Consider the following 19,189-nt stretch of genomic DNA (forward strand, 5'->3'; position numbering starts at 1 on the left):
CAAATTTCGGTCTACGTGGTTTATGAACGGTCCCATATGCTGTTTTAGATTTTTTTTCGAGGCAGCTGACGGTAAAGATACATAGGCAATCATTTTTTGCTTTTTTTTACACAAAACGGCAAATAAAAATTATTTTTTAAAATTGAATTTTTGTAACCACACCTCCCAATGAACTATCTTAATCTCTATCCTTTAGCTGAGTTAAAAATGTTAACCCATGTTGCTAAATTCACTGTCAAATAAGACCGGTAGTGCCAAATGAGGACGCGTTTACATTTTCGTAAAAAATCAATTTAAAATTATATTGCTACCTGTAGAAACATTAGGTTTAAATAAAAGAAGAATTTTATTCTTCATTTATGACCACATTTAAAAACTTTATCTTTTGACCTCTCGAAAGAAAACCTTTTTCGTTGGAGGAATGACCTACAAAATTTACAAATTCTTTGTATTCACTATTTTTAGTGACTCCCTAAAGTGGAAACAAGGGCTCAAAATCGACCGCAAAGTTTGAGATCGCACCATTACGTTGAATTTGAAGTTTTGTACCCGTTCTTAAGTCATTACTCCAATAAATATAGATTACTTTAGAGACTTATCAATAGTTTTGTGTTTCAGATCGATCCTGAGGCAGCAGGTTGCACGTTCTTTTGGAATTCCACGCTTACCTAACCTTACAAAGAACGTCACCACGGACACCATTTTGTTTTTCGTCTCGATTTTGGAAATGAAGCTGAAAATCTAAGCTTTTTGAATCCTAGAACTGTTTCCTTTTATGTTTTTTTATTGGCCCACCAAATAATTCCAAATTTAGTTTACTTGAATGAGAACCTTCTTTTTAAGCGTTACTGTAGAATATGCTTTAAGATCTTAAAAATGATCTGTCAAAATATGGAAAACGACAATAATATGTAAATATTCAAATTCAAACTCTGCCGCAACGCCTCCTATGCACACGATGAGCGTACTGACAACTTTTATCGCATTTTTCTTGAAATCAGTTTTATGAGTAGGCCATGTAAATGTAACTCGAACAGGCATTGCATTTATCGCTCATATGAGTAAATGAGTCTGGATAATTCGCTACTGCGACAATAAAAACCCACATTTTCACACGAAAAGTTATTGGCACTCACACAACTTCTCCGGATAAATACAACGTGTTATTTCTCCGGATAAAGAAAACCGCCGGAGAATGAGCGAATGAGTTTATCATGGTATTCTTTTTGTGCTCGCTGGCTTGCTGTCGTAATTCCAAAACATGAAAAAACAAGTCTGCCGTACTTCTTTGCCGCTTTCCTTTGAAATTAAGTTTATATTTTGACGCTTTCATTGATTTGAACGAAATTAAAATATTATCACATCTCCGGTGAGAAGGAAAAAATCAAATAAACTTTATCCGGAAAATTTATTCTCACGCTATTTGTGGAGACGGAGAATATTGCGACTCATCTTATCTCGGAAAAGTTGGACATCGGATAAGCCTCTTCTCGCGTGAGTGAGAGAGAATTACAATGCCTGAACTCGAATAAAAGATTTTTGATCGTCTTGATCGTTTTACAGCATATTTAAAATTACTTTCTCCAGCGACGTGCGCAGGATTCTATTTTTTATCGCGTAATTTTTTTAATAAGAAATTTTGTGTCGATGATTACCACATTTTAAATTAAAATAAATTAAATTTATTAAAAAGTATGCATTTTCGCCTCAAATAAAAATATCGTAAAATAATTACGTACGTCGCTTGCTATCGTTCTAAGGAATCGAAAAAACTAGGCTCTAGGCTGAACATTACGGAAGAGAGATTTCCGGCCGTAGACTCCTTCCGAAAAGAACTCTTTGGTGGGAAAACGCTGCACAGCCGCTATCTTGTGATGAAATTATTTGAAAACATTATTTTCTATTACAATTGGGATTTTAAATCCCATTTTAAAGGATTTTGATTCATCTCTTCATTGCGTTAAGGAAAAAATTCGCAATATGCCTATTTGTTCGTGTTCTACACTAATATAGGGTTACTGTGTCCTAATTCATCTTAGCACCTCTATTCATCCCACCAATTTGAACACATTAGTTAGAGCAGTGTCTGCTATTCAGTGCTTTCGTTTCCGAAAGTTTATTGTTTATGCCCCTTCCTGTACTGTATCGACAATGAAAGATCATTTTCAAATACATTGCTCTACACCGAACAAAATCTGCATTGAAATTCCATAAGAATGACTTATGACTTTCAGACATAATTATAAATGGATTTTATAAGACTGTCTTGTGATTTGGAGGGGAAATTTCATTGATTTTTGCTTGTTGTCAAATCTAACTTCCAGTTGTGTTTTTATAGTTATAGCCAATCGGCATGAAATAGATATACAGAAAGACCCTCGGATAAATTTCCGGATATCGCAACCGCCTGTATAATGGCCTGGAGGATCAGGTAAATGACATTTGAATATTTTTGTAGTTTTATTAAAAACACGGAATGATTATTTTCTGTATTTGCCGTTTGAGTTAAATTTACTCAAATTTGACATTGTCATCCCAAATTCAGAATTGAGTAAATAAAGAAAACTTAATTTTTGACTACGTGCATTATTTTATCTTTTTTTTAAAAGCAAAACATCGATACACAGTAAACCAAAAACTTGTGAAAAATTGTATGTTTTAGAATAAAACTATCCAATTTAATTATAAATTTAACAAAAATTAGGCATATTAGAGCGATTTTAGTTTTTGACTACGAATGTATCCTAAAAAACCGTTTACTTAGAGAAAAAGTCACGAAACCGTTGTAGGGTTAATGGACAATTATTATTCAATATGTAGCAAAAAGTTATACCATTAACTGCACTCACAACACCCACTGTTTGATTTCGGATCAATAGATTGGTTTTTATTGTTTCTACTTTCCGTAGATTTCTACTCGCTTTGCTTTGGACACTATTTGCTGTACGCTTTAGCTGAGTTTTACGCGTTTACTCTGACCGCGGCCTACGTATCGGTTTTAAAATACCTGTCGAAATTAATATTTTAAAACAGAAAGTTGAACCAATATTTTCCGATAAATTCCTGTTGACTTGGTTTATTACTAATTATCATTAAAAATAAATCGCAAAGAGATTTTAGATGTGAGACACGTATTGTTGAATGCTCTCTCATGAATGTTCTTTTAAAACATAAAATAATTCAGTCAGTTTGCGAATCTAAAGAGACAGAATTTTATACAAGAATGAAAAAATACTATATTTGAGCACCAGAAAATACGACGAATTCTAGCAATTTAAAGGTGCTACCATTTGGTACAGTTATATGTGTCTTCCATTCGTATCACGAAGTATAAAAAAGGCTGGGTTTTGTGTATAGACAGCGTCAAGAAATGGTTGGGTTGTTTTGTTCAAAACCCGAACCCGACCCGACCCCGACAATTTCTGATTTGAAAAACCCGAACCCGACCCGAGCCCGAAAGTTCAAAATTTTAAAAACCAGGACCCGACCCGAGCCCGAGAATTTCAAATTTATTGAACCCTAAATTTATTGAACCCGAACCCGACCCGAAACCCGTCGGGTTCGGGTCGGGTCCGGGTTTCGGGTCTAAAAACCCGAACCCGACCATCTCTAGTAAATACCCACGTAACCACGAAGCATTATTTATGACTTTAGATATGTTCTATATTCCCATACACAGCATACCTTTTGCGGTCACTTATACGCAGAATTGATTTTTGGTGACTGTTGGAACACGTACGTATATTTGTTATTGGCATATTTTGGCAAATGTTGGGTAATTTTCCAAATTGACCTGAGCGCCAAACAAACAAACGGGTTTTGTGCAAAATACGCCTATATTGTGTATTAGAGTGACAGGAAAAAATGACCCCTATCGGCCCACCCCTGAGTCGATTCCCAGTCCCACCAGGAGTACTTGCATCAAATTTGAAGCAAATCGGACAAGTCTAACTACCGGACCAACGTGCCTGAAGTTTGTATGGGAATTTTCAACAATTTACATGGAGAAAACCCACCAGGTCGCATTTTCGCCGCTAGGTGGCACTGTATGCATCGTATTATCACTGTAATTGAAAATAAGAAAGATAATTTAATTGTCTACAACTTTGTCGAAGACTGCTAGTCAATCCGGCTTTGTTAAAAGAAGTTATTAAACTTTTAACGAAGTGATATCTGAGTCAGTTTTGCATGGGGCCTAACAGTGCATGGTTGTGTATCAGTACTCGATTCACACGAACTAAACATTTTTTGCGAAATAATCGTTAGGTTTAGCTCAATGGTATGTTTACAAGAATTATAGTACATAATATGAGTCATGCTTTGGTTAGAAAATTTTAGTTCCTCCTGTTACCGCATAGAGGGCGCCAACACTAACTTTTCAACGGAGAGAGATAGAAATTTGGTGTCTTCTACAAAGTTATAGAGCAGGAATTTTTCAGTATTTCATCCGAACATCTTGATACTCTATCTCTCTTCTACTAAAAGTTAGTGGTGGCGCCCTCTATGGCGCCCTCACAGGTGAAACAAAAATTTTCTTACCAAAACATAGCTCGAATTATTTACTACAATTCTTGTAAACATACTATTCAGCTAAATCTAACCATTTTTTCACAAAAATTTATAGTTCGCGGGACTCGAGTACTGATACACAACCATGCACTGCTAGGCCCCATGCAAAACTGACTCAGACATCACTTCGTTAAAAGTTTAATAACTTCTTTTAACAAAGCCGAATTTACTAGCAGTCTTCGACAAAGTTGTAGACAATTAAATTATCTTTCTTATTTTCACTTACAGTGATAACACGATGCATACACCTAGTGGCGAAAATACGAACTAGTGAGTTTTCTCCATGTAAATTGTTGAAAAATCCCATACAAACTTCAGGCACGTTGGTCCGGTAGCTAGACTTGTCCGATTTACTTCAAATTTGGAGCAAGTACTCCTGGTGGGACTAGGAATCGACTCAGGGGTGGGCCGATTGAGTTTTCAAAAATTCATCATTTTTCTGGGCAGTTTGTTTGCACTTGTCTCAAGACCTTCGGAAGAATGACCCTACAAATATGGAAACTTTTGATCCGATTTTCCCCGGCACTTGAGTATCGTCAAATCCTCAAACCGGCACTTCAAGAGCAACTTACCGTATCACGGATACTCAAAAATCGCAAAAATATCATCAAAGACAATGTGTGCGCTCGAGCGAATGATGATGAGAGTTCAGTTACATTGGTAAAAACTTTTAAAATAGTGTACAAATTTGTTCTTAACATACAATTTCGCCTGACTCCTAACGTTCACGTATTCATCCCACTTCTACACATACTGCTACAAAACATTACGGTGTATCGTACACAAGAACATTGTTTTATCCGCTACTACAACTCTACACAGCATCGATCGGTGAATATACTCAGCTAGGCTTTACTCACTCACAAGAGCGTTCGCGACAGTTTTTTAGGTTAGATATTTCCGTGGATCGCTACTCTCTCGATTGTGATTCCATTGTTTAATATATTTTGTTACTATGGTACCACGTTGGGTGACTTCTTGTTATAGTATAAATCTGACCTCGGACCGGTCGCTCGAAAAAATGCAGATCACAGAAATTGCATCACGCAAACGATAGGGTGTGTTCATTTTGTTTTATTTGCCTTCCTCCTTGGGATGTTTCGTAGTACCTATTAACCGCAGTGTCTCGTGTGTCGATGTGTTCTTGTATGTTGTTGCTTGGGTTACGCACAATCACGCATGGGTAGATGCTTTTCTTTGTGGATATTTTCTCCTACTCTAGTAAATTAGCAAGCTGAATACTGCATGACGTACCTATGTAAGTCACCACCAATTAAACAGGTGAAACAAATATTTTTGAGCCGCCAAATGACACTGCTTTACGTGCTATATGATACAATCTTCTACTATAACATTAAGAATGATACAATTCAAAGGCAGGATATGTTTTCGTGTTTCTATATAGACATGAACAACAAACACAAGATAATGGGGAGTTAAGAACAGAAATTTATAAAGCAGAAATAGCAAAGCTGAATACCTTCCTTTTAATCCTAATCAAATAGTCACTAGTATTTATGTTTTGGCAGTGATGGTTTTCCTTTTGTTTTGTGTGATCGTTTCTGCTTTCCATTCGCTTTGCTTATGTCCTGAAAATAAGAACTAATCGATTTCGTGATAACATATCAATTAAAATACCTTAACGAACAAAAACAAATCAATGAACTACAGTCTAAAATGGCCACATTCGGTAAAACTTTGTGTATTGTACCCTGACAATAGTGTAATTTCCGACATTAACAAAATAAAATATTTAAAACAACATGATTCCTAAATCTATCGGAGAACTCTCCCCATGAATGCTGATGTGGTAAACGTGTGGTAATAAAGCCACAGGGGTGAGGTGAGATGATTCTTACAAACTAAGCAAAATACAATGAGAAATTACTGCTTATATAACAATTTTCTCTTACCGATACTAATGCCAAATACTTAAATTTTGGTTGTTCGAAAACGTTTGGAATTCATAAATGTGCAACTTTATAATCGTTAATTTATGCTGTTAAACTGGATTGCACTCTGCTCCCGTCATGGTCTCACTCGCATTCCTATATCAACTTACGTCCTGGTGTAAAATACATAGCTTTAATAGCCTAATGAGAAAACTTTTCTAGATAATGATGTGTTTATTCGGGGACGATTGCGAGACTGCGGGGGAGAGGATATTGTTGTCGATGATGATTATGATAATGATGATGATGATGATGATGATGTTGGTGGTGGCGGATGTCTATTCTGACCTCTTTAGTAGTGCATTCAAATGTTTGCTAGTTTAGCAAAAATCCATTCTCAAACGTAATCATCTCAACGAGATGATAGCTTTTTTCTTCCAATGCGCGCGCGTGTGTGTTTCCATGGGCGTGTTTGTGTCTGTGCGTTGAGTGTGTGACATTGCGCGATGGTACAAGCTCATTCAATCAGACGCCGATGGCATATCCCAGTTCCCTTCGGTTTATGCATGACGTTTCATATGCAGCGCCAAATGGTCCGAACGGGAAAAGCAACGATCGCAGTGCCGGCATTTGAATGGTTTCGCCCCGGTGTGCTTCCGGTAGTGGCGAGTTAGTTCATCGCTGCGGGCAAATCGCCACTCGCATCCTTCCCAGGAGCATTTGTAGGGTTTCTCGCCTGGAAAGAAAATAGAAACGAGGTAGTTTTTAGTTTTGGTGCTTTTTCAAATGGTCGGTGTTAAGTCAGACCGGACTAAGTGACAAAATATTGATTTCGCGAAAAACGGGTTCAAAGTTATGTTATAATTGGAAATTATTTTTTGTAATAATTTTTGTTTATTGTTACATTTTTCAAATCTGGCAAAAGTCGAATGTAGCTGAAGAAATTCTTTATCCGGTGTTATCGTTATCTAATTTTTTGATGTTCTGCGACTTAGTCCGGTCTGACTTAACACCGACCAAATGTGTATTAGGGTGGGGCGAAATGGGCAAAAAATGGCGACACGATTTTTTAAATTTCACAAAATTGATTTCAGAAATCAATTTTTGATATAAGGTTTTATATTTTTTTAATAATAAAAGCTGGAATTTTTGATGTGTTAGAAGAAAATTTTCGCCTTCACAAACTCTGAAAATCGCCTGGAGGATATGTAAGCAAATACAGTAAAGACCCGTTTTTATCAGCCCCTTGTTGAATGTTATGCTGATAAAACGGGGAAATTGACATATGTTTTTCTTTCTTTTTCATAAACCGAAGCTTTTAAAATATTATTCTTTAGTCCCTAGATATAACCCTTTATAACCCTTTCAGATTATTTAGTTAAAATTTCCTTTAAGGAGGTCTGACAGTGCAACGTTTAAAAAAATATTAAATAGATAAGAAAAAAAAATGTTTCTATTGATTCTCGAATTTACTCGCATTCAACATGGTTCGTCTGCTAGAGCCCATAAAACTACCAACTATTAGTTTTCATATGAGGCTCACAAAATCGGATCAAAAAGCTGGAAAAATTGGGGGTAGACAAAATCGGAGGCTGATAAAATCGAATCTTCACTGTAATGAAAACTGCAAAAGTTATTTAACAAAATGGATTTTCATTAATTGATCCTTGGTAGTACGTTTAATTTGCTTTTAGGGTGAACAATAAAAAAGATATACCTAGTTTCGTTCTGACAATAAAATTCTGTACTTTACAACTTTTCTATTATTTTAAATAGTAGGTAGGGGTTATAAATTTTAGAAGCGTGTGAGGATGGAATATATCGGTATCGGCGGCGTTGCTGTGATTTTGACCGGCGGCGTATCGGCGTGACGCCGTTCGCTAAAATTGGTAGCGGCGTGGCGGCGTAATACGGCGTGGGATATTTTTAGATTGGGATGGGAAAAAAGAAACGACTTTTTATTCAAATTTGTCACGATGGCTGTTGTGTTTGCAAGTTTTAAACTAAGCCTAAGGATTGATGACGTAGCGGTATTATCAGCCTCAAGTATAACACAGAAGTTTTCAACAGGGAATAACATATATTTGAGTACATATAAGTTAGATAAAAACAAGTATTTTTAACAGACTCCAAATTGCGATTTCCAAGATAACTTCTATTCACAGTTGCGAATGTTAGGAAATCTGACCGTTCAGACCATCGATGCACAGTTTCTGAAAGAATAATTGTAATCCATGTAATTTTAATAAATAATGCCGGAGATAAAACAGCAAGACCTGGTCTTCAATCCACTGTCCACCTCTGCCCGAGCCAAACCTATAATCGAGCAAAGTGAACGACAACTAGCAGCCTGTTCATCTCGTCGCTATTGTGCTATCTTATGACAAGCGCCATTTCGTGCAAAACGATTTTTAAAGTTTGAGATTAAATATCTTTAAACTTTTAAATGGTATATAGAAACAATTCAGAGAAGACAATTTATGTTTCTGTCTATTCTGTATTAATCCCTCAAATATTACGAAGATCGGTTGACTGTATCGCGAGCTATTATTAAAAATGTAAACATAAGTCGCACTCACTCTTGTCATAGCTGTGTATTGATGACAAAATTTGTATGGCGTGTCATAATCGTGCATGGGAAATTTGTCCAGAGAAAAAAAGTATGAATTAATTGACTTTTACGCATATCATTGGTTATCTTTGCATTTATAAGTAAAAGAGTCAGTGAATGTAAAAAATATTAATGTTTGGTTACAGTGCTGCCAAATATGCTATATTTCCAGTTTAAAACTTAAATTGTATTATGTCACAATCCGTGTATTTTTATTTTGAAAATGATTATGCTATTGTGTTTCTCAGACAGTTTAACATACAAAAATATCTTATACAGCCAGATATCTTGTGTCAATCTCCAAACCTAGTAATTTTAAGCAAAAATTACAGAATTTCTATGCACGCTTCTCGCTATATCTCAGTAACCAAGCAGATTGTCAAAATTCCAAAAACGACACTTGGTAGAGATTTTTTAGACAAGTAATGTGGCATATCTAACTTAGTTTACCCCAAAATCGCATTTGTTAAAAGATAGCATTGTATTTATTCTTGCCGTATGAGTAAATTTGATTAAAAAGTGCTGCACTGACACAGCTTCGTTGCCGTTGACTTTGAATTATATTCTATAGGACGGAGTTTTAGTGAAATGGAGGGGGTGAAAATGCTGCCCAGGCTTACAGAAATGCAGCCCAGGCTTACAGAAAGCAGATAGGCATCTTCAATATCATCACCTTCACAATGCAGTACTGATATCATTCAACACGTTAGGTCAAGCAGAAAGATTCGTTTTGCAGGACAGGAAGATAAATGCCTGTCTACATGAAAACTCACAATATAGAGGTACACACCTAGAAAAAAATCGTGTTAATTTACGTCTCCTGACCCTGACATACACGAGCATCAAAAATGATTTACTTTTAAGTTTGATTTTAATTTTACATGACGTCGAATTTCGTAAATCACGTAATTTTACTCCACATAAAGCGTTTGTTCTCAATGGCAGTACGTGTAATTTTATGTCATTGCGCATGTAATGTATATGTTTCATGTAAAATTAAACGAAGCACGGTTATATTTCGTCATTTCGTGAGTTACGGTTTGTTAAATTCTGTCATGCTTGCAATTACGTCAACGATAAAATTCATATTTTTTGGTGTGTAAGATTACATTCTGTCATGCTTGCAATTACGTCAACGATAAAATTCTTATTTTTTTGGTGTGTAAGATTGCATGCAGAGTTTGAAATTTTCGCACTCGGGAGCAGAAATAGGCGATAATCTACCTATTTCGACCAGCAAAAGAAAATCAACCATATGATGTTACGTTTTTTGGTGTTTAAATTTTCACAGTAGAGTCGGACCTCATCTTTTCGCGATATAATACGAGATGATATTTTCGCGACCAGAATAAAATTGCAGAATAACTATTGTTTCCGTGGAGAAACACATAAGGGAGTTTTTTAACTTCAAAATACTGTAAAAAAGCTGAAAAATATTAGCTATGATGTAATGTGTTGATTGTTTTCCCTGAACTTATTTTATCACGTGAATCGATGCCGCAAAAATATTGCGCTTGCATACTGTATTGCGTCATCAACTTTTCGTAATTTTTTAAACAAAGTAAAGTTAAGTCCCTGCCTACTAAAAGTTTTTGTCGTTGAAATGAGTGTATATTTCAACCTCTGGTTCACACCAAAAAATAAAGAAATTTAAACGACATGTAAATCAATACGAATGTAAACATACATAGATTGAATCAAAAATTTGATTGAAAATTACGTTAAAAGCAATTGGAGCATCAAACAGCATACAATTTTACACATTCATTCGTGTAATATTACATGTCATTCATTTTACAGCAGTATTCGAGTAAAAATACATTAAAGTGCATTGGTTTTCCGTTTAAAGAAACTGTAATTTTCAATCCACGTGTAAAATTATAATAAATTCGTTGAAGAAAGCACGACATGTGGTGTGTATTTGTGGTGGAGCTTAATTTTACATTTATATTCATAATTCACAATTCCAAAGATGTGCATGAAAATAAACTTAAAATTACAAAATATTTTTTTCTGTGTTACATGACATTGCGACATATTTTGACAAAGTATACTCAGATGCCAAATTTCACATCATTTGGACAATTGGCATCATTGAAAAATATTAGGAAAAAATATATTTAATACCATAACTTAATTTATTGTATGTGCTATTTAATGATTAAATGTGGAACCGATACTGAATGTCAAAAAATGCATCTGAATTTTACCGATGGCATATTTACTTTTATTATGTTCCTTAGGATTTTTCATATTAGAATTTTAGAGATATATGCAAGAAAAATTCATAAACTTTAGTATGAATGCCGAAATGCCTTAGAACTCAAACTTCTAGTATTCTGCCAAAGGTCGCAAAATTTCCTGTTCTATTTTTGAGACTTTTCTACATTAGAAAACAGCAAAATATGTATAGCTTGCAGCATAGAGCAGAATAGTTAACCCTTTATAAGGCAGTGGCAACTATATTGCCACCTTTTCGTTTCGTTTATAATGCACGAATATGAAGTGAGAAGTGTTCCAATCTTATGAAATTCACTTTTTAGGAGTCTGGCAACCCTTCTTATTACTTTTTATTGGGATACAGTAAAAAGTGTCAGATTGGTGAAGAATGTTTTGAAGAAAATGCTGCGATTTCCTTTTGGACAATAAAATTAGTTGGTGATGCAAATTTGTAAAAAACAACTATTTTCAATCCGAAAATTAGGTTTATGTGTGGTAAAAATTGCAAAGAAAAAATGTATAAATTAACGTCTGTAGTCTGTGGTCTCATTTTTCAACTTATCCTCAGAATCCAGGGGTTATTTACTTTTAATCAGGTAATAACCAGTAATCCACCTTGATTTCTTTCTGAATTTCTGATCATTATTCATTAATAGCCCTAAACTCTGGGCCTTATAAAAGGTTAAAGGGAATAGGGGATTTTTGGGACAAAATGTCCCATAATCCCAACTTTCTGTATTTTGCGAGAAACAAGAACATTTTTATTGTAATGCTAAAAAATGCTCCTTTTTAATAAGGTATAAACTGTAATTTTCCGAGTACTACTTCAGAAGTTACAATATTTATTATATTGTTTGCTCATATTTTCTCATAGTACTAATGTCAAAAACTTCGAGCGAAGTGGCCGCGGGTCTAAATTTGTCCAAATGATGTGAAATTTGGAAGCTGTGTTTACTTTGACGTTTGTCAGAATATGACAGGGGACCTTTGAGATTTCATTTTTTGCTATTGACTTATTTGACGTCTAGGACACCAACACAGTTGCAATCTGTATAGACATATATGTATACACGATGTTGACGATTCGCCATCTGATTTAACCTCATTTGGCAAAAATTCCACCCGATTTAATTTCAATCTCGCACTATCACAACTGCACATGGATTAGTCAATTCCCTACCGTACTCTTCTGAGCTAATTGCAAAGTTCATATCGTAGTACCGGGAAGTAGAATCCTTCACACCTTATACTTGATGAAACGGGTGTTCCTAAGTATAACGTTGTTCTTATGGTGAGGATCCTTGTTGACTATTATATTCAAGACTCACGGAACTATTATTAAACAAACCACGATTTGCACCCATGTGAGACAAATTCCTACGTGCAATTACTGTAATCAGACATCAAACGATATACGACCTTGCGTGGGAGGAGAACACACGCCAACCGATTCCCAACTCATCTCTGACAAGCCAATCCAAAGCAGACTTTTCCATATCAATACCTGAGCCACAAGCGGTTTCCAAACGTATGGCAGCTGCAGGCAATAATAACTGCAAATCACCATAAGACTCTAAAATCGACCGTTGGCACCGTTCCACGCCGCGAAAAAAGTTCTCCGCATGCAATAGAAATTAAGGTTCACGAAATCCAAGGGTCAATCAAAAAAAATGTATTTATATTTTTCATATCGTGCAAATATATTAAAGACCCACGATCACGTTAAGCTACTGCTATGAGCTATGTCAAATAAACGAATTGAAAAAGATCTCGATTTGAATCTTGCTGAAAAATTTAAACAGATTTAAATTTATTTTCTTCTCGTTTGATACACAGAACTCAATATTTTGCCCACCGCAAAAAAGGAATCAATTATAAACTTAAAACTAAAAACTTTCATTCATGCCGATATGGATCTGTCCAGCCCTAGATTTCCTTTTAAAGTTTCATTTCGGCAGGCTTCACAGCCTAGTCTTAATAATGTACAGGGCTAGTGCTACGATCCTTCTACTGGCCACTATAAATCCTTCCTGGCAGGAGTTCGAACGTATGACGTGTGGCTTATGAGACGCACACCTTACCGCCTGAACCGCCACACGGTGTGCTTGGTAGAACAATGTTATACGAAAAAATTGGCATCTCCAAAACTTCAGTATGTGATAGAACTGACTTTGTCCTTCCCTTTGCTATCAAAAGTAAAATAATCTGTCTGGGGCTCCAGAATAACTTTTTTTTAATATTTTCGTTCGAAAACTTAGGTGCGACAATGAAACGGGTTCACATTTTTGCCACTATGTGGTACTATAGACATTCAAATATTACCAAAAGTTAGAATCTGATGGATAATTCATTGTCTGCAATTTCGTAGAAAACTACAAATTGATCTAAAATAGTCTGAGAAAGTTATAAAAGTTTTATCAATATTTCTAGATTCGAACAAGGCTTACTGGTTAAGAAGCCGATGGCCAAAAATATTTTCATTTGTAAAAAAAAATATTTGCCTTATTTTAACAGTGTGTTCAGAAGAGCATGAGTGCCAACAAGATCCTACCTTTAAGCGGAAACCAAATAATTCCAGATTCTACCATTTTATGTGTTCCAATCATATTTTATGAACAAGAAGATACACAGAAGTGTAAATAAAATTTGTACGAAATCGGTACTCTTTGCCAAGATACTTGGTAATATAGCAAAGAGGAACAAGTTTTTTTCGGTTACAAATATGTCCGTTTCTTAATTTCAATTTCTTCACCCATTCTTAAGTATGATTGATGTGATATTGAATCAATCTCCTTTTCATTCAGCATCTTGTAAGATACATTTGGCTTAAAATTAAACTTTTATATTTGATATATTTATATTGATTTTAGCTTGATTAGATAGGGTGAAGTGCCTATTTTAGAATTTATTTATTTATTTATTCATTAATTTTTTTCGACAAGAGGAAAAGCCAAGATGGAAACATTTCATAACTTTTATATGTTTCAATCTCAGGCGTAAAAACCCCTTTAAAACATGTACAATATTCATTACAATTTATTATAATTCTTGAATTTTCCCTTAGTTTTTTTCAATACAACGCAAATAGTTAGTTTTGATAAACCTCAGACAGTCCGAAAACTGATTGGGAGGTCTTTTTTCGATAGGAAATTGTGCAAATGAGAGTATTGAACACGTTCTAGTAAATTTTTAAGTTAAGTTTTCTACAACGTATTTTCGTAGTGCTTTTTATACATTTAAATTTAAATTTAAATACATTTAAATAAATCGAATTAAGACTTTTTAAATTAAACGGCAGATTATTGAAATTTTCGATAGCAGGGTATATACAACCATGTCTAATGTAATTGGTTCTTGGTGTCATTATCCTTAGATTCCTAACGTTTCGTGTATTGAAACGGTGTAGTTCACTCAACGATTGAAGATTTAGATTTTGTTTAATTAAATTGTTTTTTACTTTGAAAATAAACAAAACCGATTCATAATATTTGATCTGGTTAAAGTTCATTATGCTATTGGTAGTGTACAGATCAGTGGTTCTAACATTGGGGTCTAGGTACTGTTCCCAGAAAATAGTTCTCATAAATTTGTTTAATGTTATAGAGATTTTACTGATAACGTAATTAGGTGCATTTTGCCATATAATGCTCAAGTAACATAATTGTGAGTGGACGTGTGCGTAAAACAGGTTCTTTTTTCTTTAATAGGTAACATGTAACTACTCTGTCGAAGTATACCGAGAAATTTGGTTATTTTTCTGTGAATCTGCTCAATGTGCAAATTCCACTTAAGGTTTTGTTGAAGTATCAGTCCTAGGTAAGGCAGAAAGGCAACTCTTTCTAATTTCGTTTCTCCTAGCCACAAGTCAAAATCCTGAGTGGTCAGACGATCAGTACTAGAGAATATAATATACTTCGTTTTTGATGCGTTGACAGTAAGTCCGTTGTCAAAGAACCACCTAAGAATTAAATTCAAATCATGCTGCATATCTTGATACAAGGTTTCTACGTTATTTGAGTTGTAAACTAAGGCAGCATCATCAGCATATAGTTGAAGTTTGCCGTTCAGGGGTAGATCAGATATATCATTGATAAAAATATTGAAAAGAAGTGGTCCTAATATTGAGCCCTGTGGCACACCAAAACCGACAGCGATTTCAGAACTTATGTGGTTATCTAAGGCTACACATTGTAGTCTATTGTTTAAATAAGATTCAATCAGCATTAACGCCTTATTTCTTATGCCGTAGTTTTGCAGTTTGTTTAATAGTATTGTATGAGGAACGCAATCAAATGCTTTTGACACGTCAATAAAGATTGTAGAATAAATTTTACGTCGGTCTAGGTTCAGTTGGATTTCGTTTACTAGATTAACTGTAGCACTAGTAGTATTCGAGTTCGGCTGGAATCTGTATTGATTTTTATGGATTATGTCATGCCGACTTAAGAAGCTACATAGCCTTTGTTGAACAAGCTTTTCGAATGGTTTTGACAAAGTTGGCAGAATTGAAATGGGCTTATAGTTACCTATAAATGATTTCTGACCAGTTTTGAAAATCGGAACTACTTTTGCTGATTTTAAACAATTAGGAAAGACACCATTTTCAAGTGATTGATTAATTAGACATGTTAATTTAGGAACAATCAATGTTGCAATATTTTTTAAGATTTTTGATGGAATGCCATCAAGTCCTACTGCACTTGAATTACTAAGCTCACGAACGTAGTTACTTATTTCATTAGTCGAAGCTGGTAACATTATAATGGAGCTTTGAGTTGATCTATTCAGTGTAAACTTCTGTGTTTCATTGTTAAACATCTGTTTCAAATTGTTAAACAACTCAAAAGGTATATTAGCGAAATAACTTGTTAAAGGCATTGCATATTTCTGTTTTTTCGTTAAGAGTTCTTTCATTTACTGCAATTGTTGATATAGTTTTGCGAGCTACATTAGTGTTTTTACGGAATACAATTTCATTCAAAATGCTCCACACCTTCCTAATATTGCTTCGATTCTGTGTTATTTGATTTTGGTAGTAATATTTTTGCTTTTGCTTGATAAGTCTAGTTACATAGTTTTTTTGCTTTCTGTAGTTTTGACGGATTAAAGGATTATCTGGCCATTGATACATTCTTTGGTATAACTGATCCCTAAATCGGATTTCTCTTATAACTGTTTCTTCAACCCACGGTGCTTTAGAGCGATATCTGCCATGAAGACGACCTTGAAACGAGTTTTTCGCCATAGTTTCTTTTATGAGTTGAACTAAACTTTTCAGGCAGACGACTGAATCTATCGATTGGGCTAAGTCAGTTGAGATATGGTTAAAATTATATTTCCTGGTATTTGAAATTTCAAAATTACTCGATGAGCGGTTATTTGAACCGAAACTGATCAACAGTGATTTGTGATCTGTAAAACTGACGTTGTCTAAACACATGCAAAATGTTTGAGAATACAGATTGGTAAAAGCATGATCAATTATTGTTCCTGACGATCCAGTGCTTCGTGTAGCATAGTCATTGTCGATTTTGTTCAAGAACGTGAACCCGTTGAAATCCACCATCGACGCATATTGCCTTGAGGTTCCATTAAGTAAATTGATGTTAAAATCACCTACACACAGCATATTTCCTGTACATTCCAATAGAGAGTCCAGATAATCTAAGCTGTCCTTTACACTTGCATGCGGAGGCCTATAAATTACTGCGACGCTCATTTTTGCCTCTTTCAAAAATACAACGATGGAACTACCTTCCAAAAATTCCTCATTTTTCGTCACGTCGTACTGCATTGTCTGGTGAATAAACATACAGGCGCCCCCACCTGATCTATTCGATCGTGGACAACAAACTACGTCATAGCAAGGCAATCTACACATATAAACTTCATCTGGTTTTAGTCGGATTTCAGTTATGCAGATGATATGAACGATAGTTTCAAACTTGGCTATATAAACCAGCAGATCTTCTAGCTTGTTTCGTATAGAGTTAATGTTTACATACAACAAGTTTATTCTAGTATTACTAAATGTATCACTTAAATGTGGATAATATATATATATATATATATATATATATATATATATATATATATATATATATATATATATATATATATATATATATATATATATATATATATATATATATATATATATATATATATATATATATATATATATATATATATATATATATATATATATATATATATATATATATATATATATATATATATATATATATATATATATATATATATATATATATATATATATATATATATATATATATATATATATATATATATATATATATATATATATATATATATATATATATATATATATATATATATATATATATTCAAGTTATCGCCTAACCGTACATTGCTGATAAAATCATTGCAGTCGATTGTTCCTATTGCGATTATTGAAAGTGTATAGAAAACACCGCACACACACCATCTTCATCAGCACCCAGCAGCAGCAACAGCAACAACGGAAGGTAGTCGTCAGGCCTTTTTGGGAGATGAGCGCAATTTGTCGAGGTCATCAATAGAATCAATAACGTAGACATTAGCAGATTCGTCTCGCTTGCAGTAGATATTTCCATTATTGCACCACACATACTTATAACCGTGGGATCCTCGAAGGGACTTCGCTTTACGAAAGATAGATCTAGTTTCTCTGGTAAGGTTCTCATTTATGAACACTTTAGTATGATTTCGTCTGTTATTTGGAGAGGACTTTGAGGCGCCGGGTAGCACCGCATTGCCAAAATCGATTTCATCAATATATATCGATTTACCTTACGAGCACGAAGGATGTCATTTCGCACTTTGGTGTTGCTAAATTCCACTTGGATCATACCATTTCTAGCACGATGAGTTTTTTCAATGTCTGTAGCAAACAGTTGCACCCCGATGGCAGCAGCAACTTTTGTAACGATGATAGAATCACCAAGGGATAGTTCCTTAGGTATGCCATTTACGATGATTTCGTTTTTCAAAACGCTCTGCTCCGCCAAACGTAGTCGTTTTTTCATCTCGATGATAGTGTTGTTGAGGGCCAGAATCTGACCGTCATGCTCACTAACTTTAGTCAGGTTGTTTGCTATGCTATACCCATTTTCACCATACTAAGGAGGGCGCCTCACTGATTCATTAATTACTTGGCCTACAAATAATGGAATGCGTACAAATTAGCATCAACAGCTTTGCTTCGTTATTAAGTACCAAGATAATAACATACATGCGCTGAAAACAGTGAAATTCTCGTGTTTGAGCGCAACGAAAACACGAATCGAGTGCCCCTATTGTTGCACTACCATTTGACTCAATGCGTTAAACAAAAATGGCAGACACTGCTCTAACCAACGGCTTCAAATGGGTAACGTGATAATAGAAACATAGCGATAATGGACTCATCACCCTATTTAGTTATTTGATTTGATTTAGATTGAGATTCCTCATTGATATACAGATGAATGTTTGTTTCTTTTCTCTTTAGGTTTATATTGACAAAATGTTAAAAATAAAAAAATGGACTTTTTCCAATTTAAATTTTTAACATAAATTTCTGTTTTTGTGAAAAATGACGCATCATTTTTTCAGTGTATATATTTTTCGAGCAGAAGTATTCATTAGCTTTGTAGAATAAAATACAGTGATCGAACAATTTTTTTTTCGAAAACGCTGCAGGTAAAAACTTTCACGCCCTTTTAAAAAAAATATTCTTGAGCCAAAATAATCTTCTTGACTGTGGAAAATATTTAGTCTTTCTTGCCGCTGAAACGTGCAAAGTTTCATCGGAATCTAAGAATATTAGACACGATTTTAAAGATTTTTGGAACTTCGTGGAATTCCCAGGTGTAAAAGCCGATGTTTTCAAAAC

The 19,189-nt window shown here is 34.6% G+C and overlaps 1 protein-coding gene across 3 annotated transcripts in view; it reads right to left on the bottom strand.

The window, feature by feature from the left end:
* Positions 1 to 19,189, bottom strand: part of LOC131692888 (Krueppel-like factor luna) — a 154,313-nt gene that overhangs the window by 46,540 nt on the left and 88,584 nt on the right. The window contains exon 3 of one of the 3 annotated variants that reach the window (XR_009306095.1): positions 6,050 to 7,197. The exons of 1 other annotated variant lie outside the window; for it this stretch is intronic. Coding sequence is in view for 1 of the 2 variants with exons in the window: in XM_058980246.1 (XP_058836229.1) it covers positions 7,022 to 7,197 (176 nt within the window). In the remaining variant the exon portion in view is untranslated. Of the gene's footprint in view, positions 1 to 3,878; positions 7,198 to 19,189 lie in introns of those variants that run through there. One more of the 3 variants, XM_058980246.1, reaches the window with a different exon arrangement.

The sequence above is a fragment of the Topomyia yanbarensis genome, chromosome 3, assembly GCF_030247195.1.
Source record: "Topomyia yanbarensis strain Yona2022 chromosome 3, ASM3024719v1, whole genome shotgun sequence".
Taxonomy (NCBI): Eukaryota; Metazoa; Arthropoda; class Insecta; order Diptera; family Culicidae; genus Topomyia; species Topomyia yanbarensis.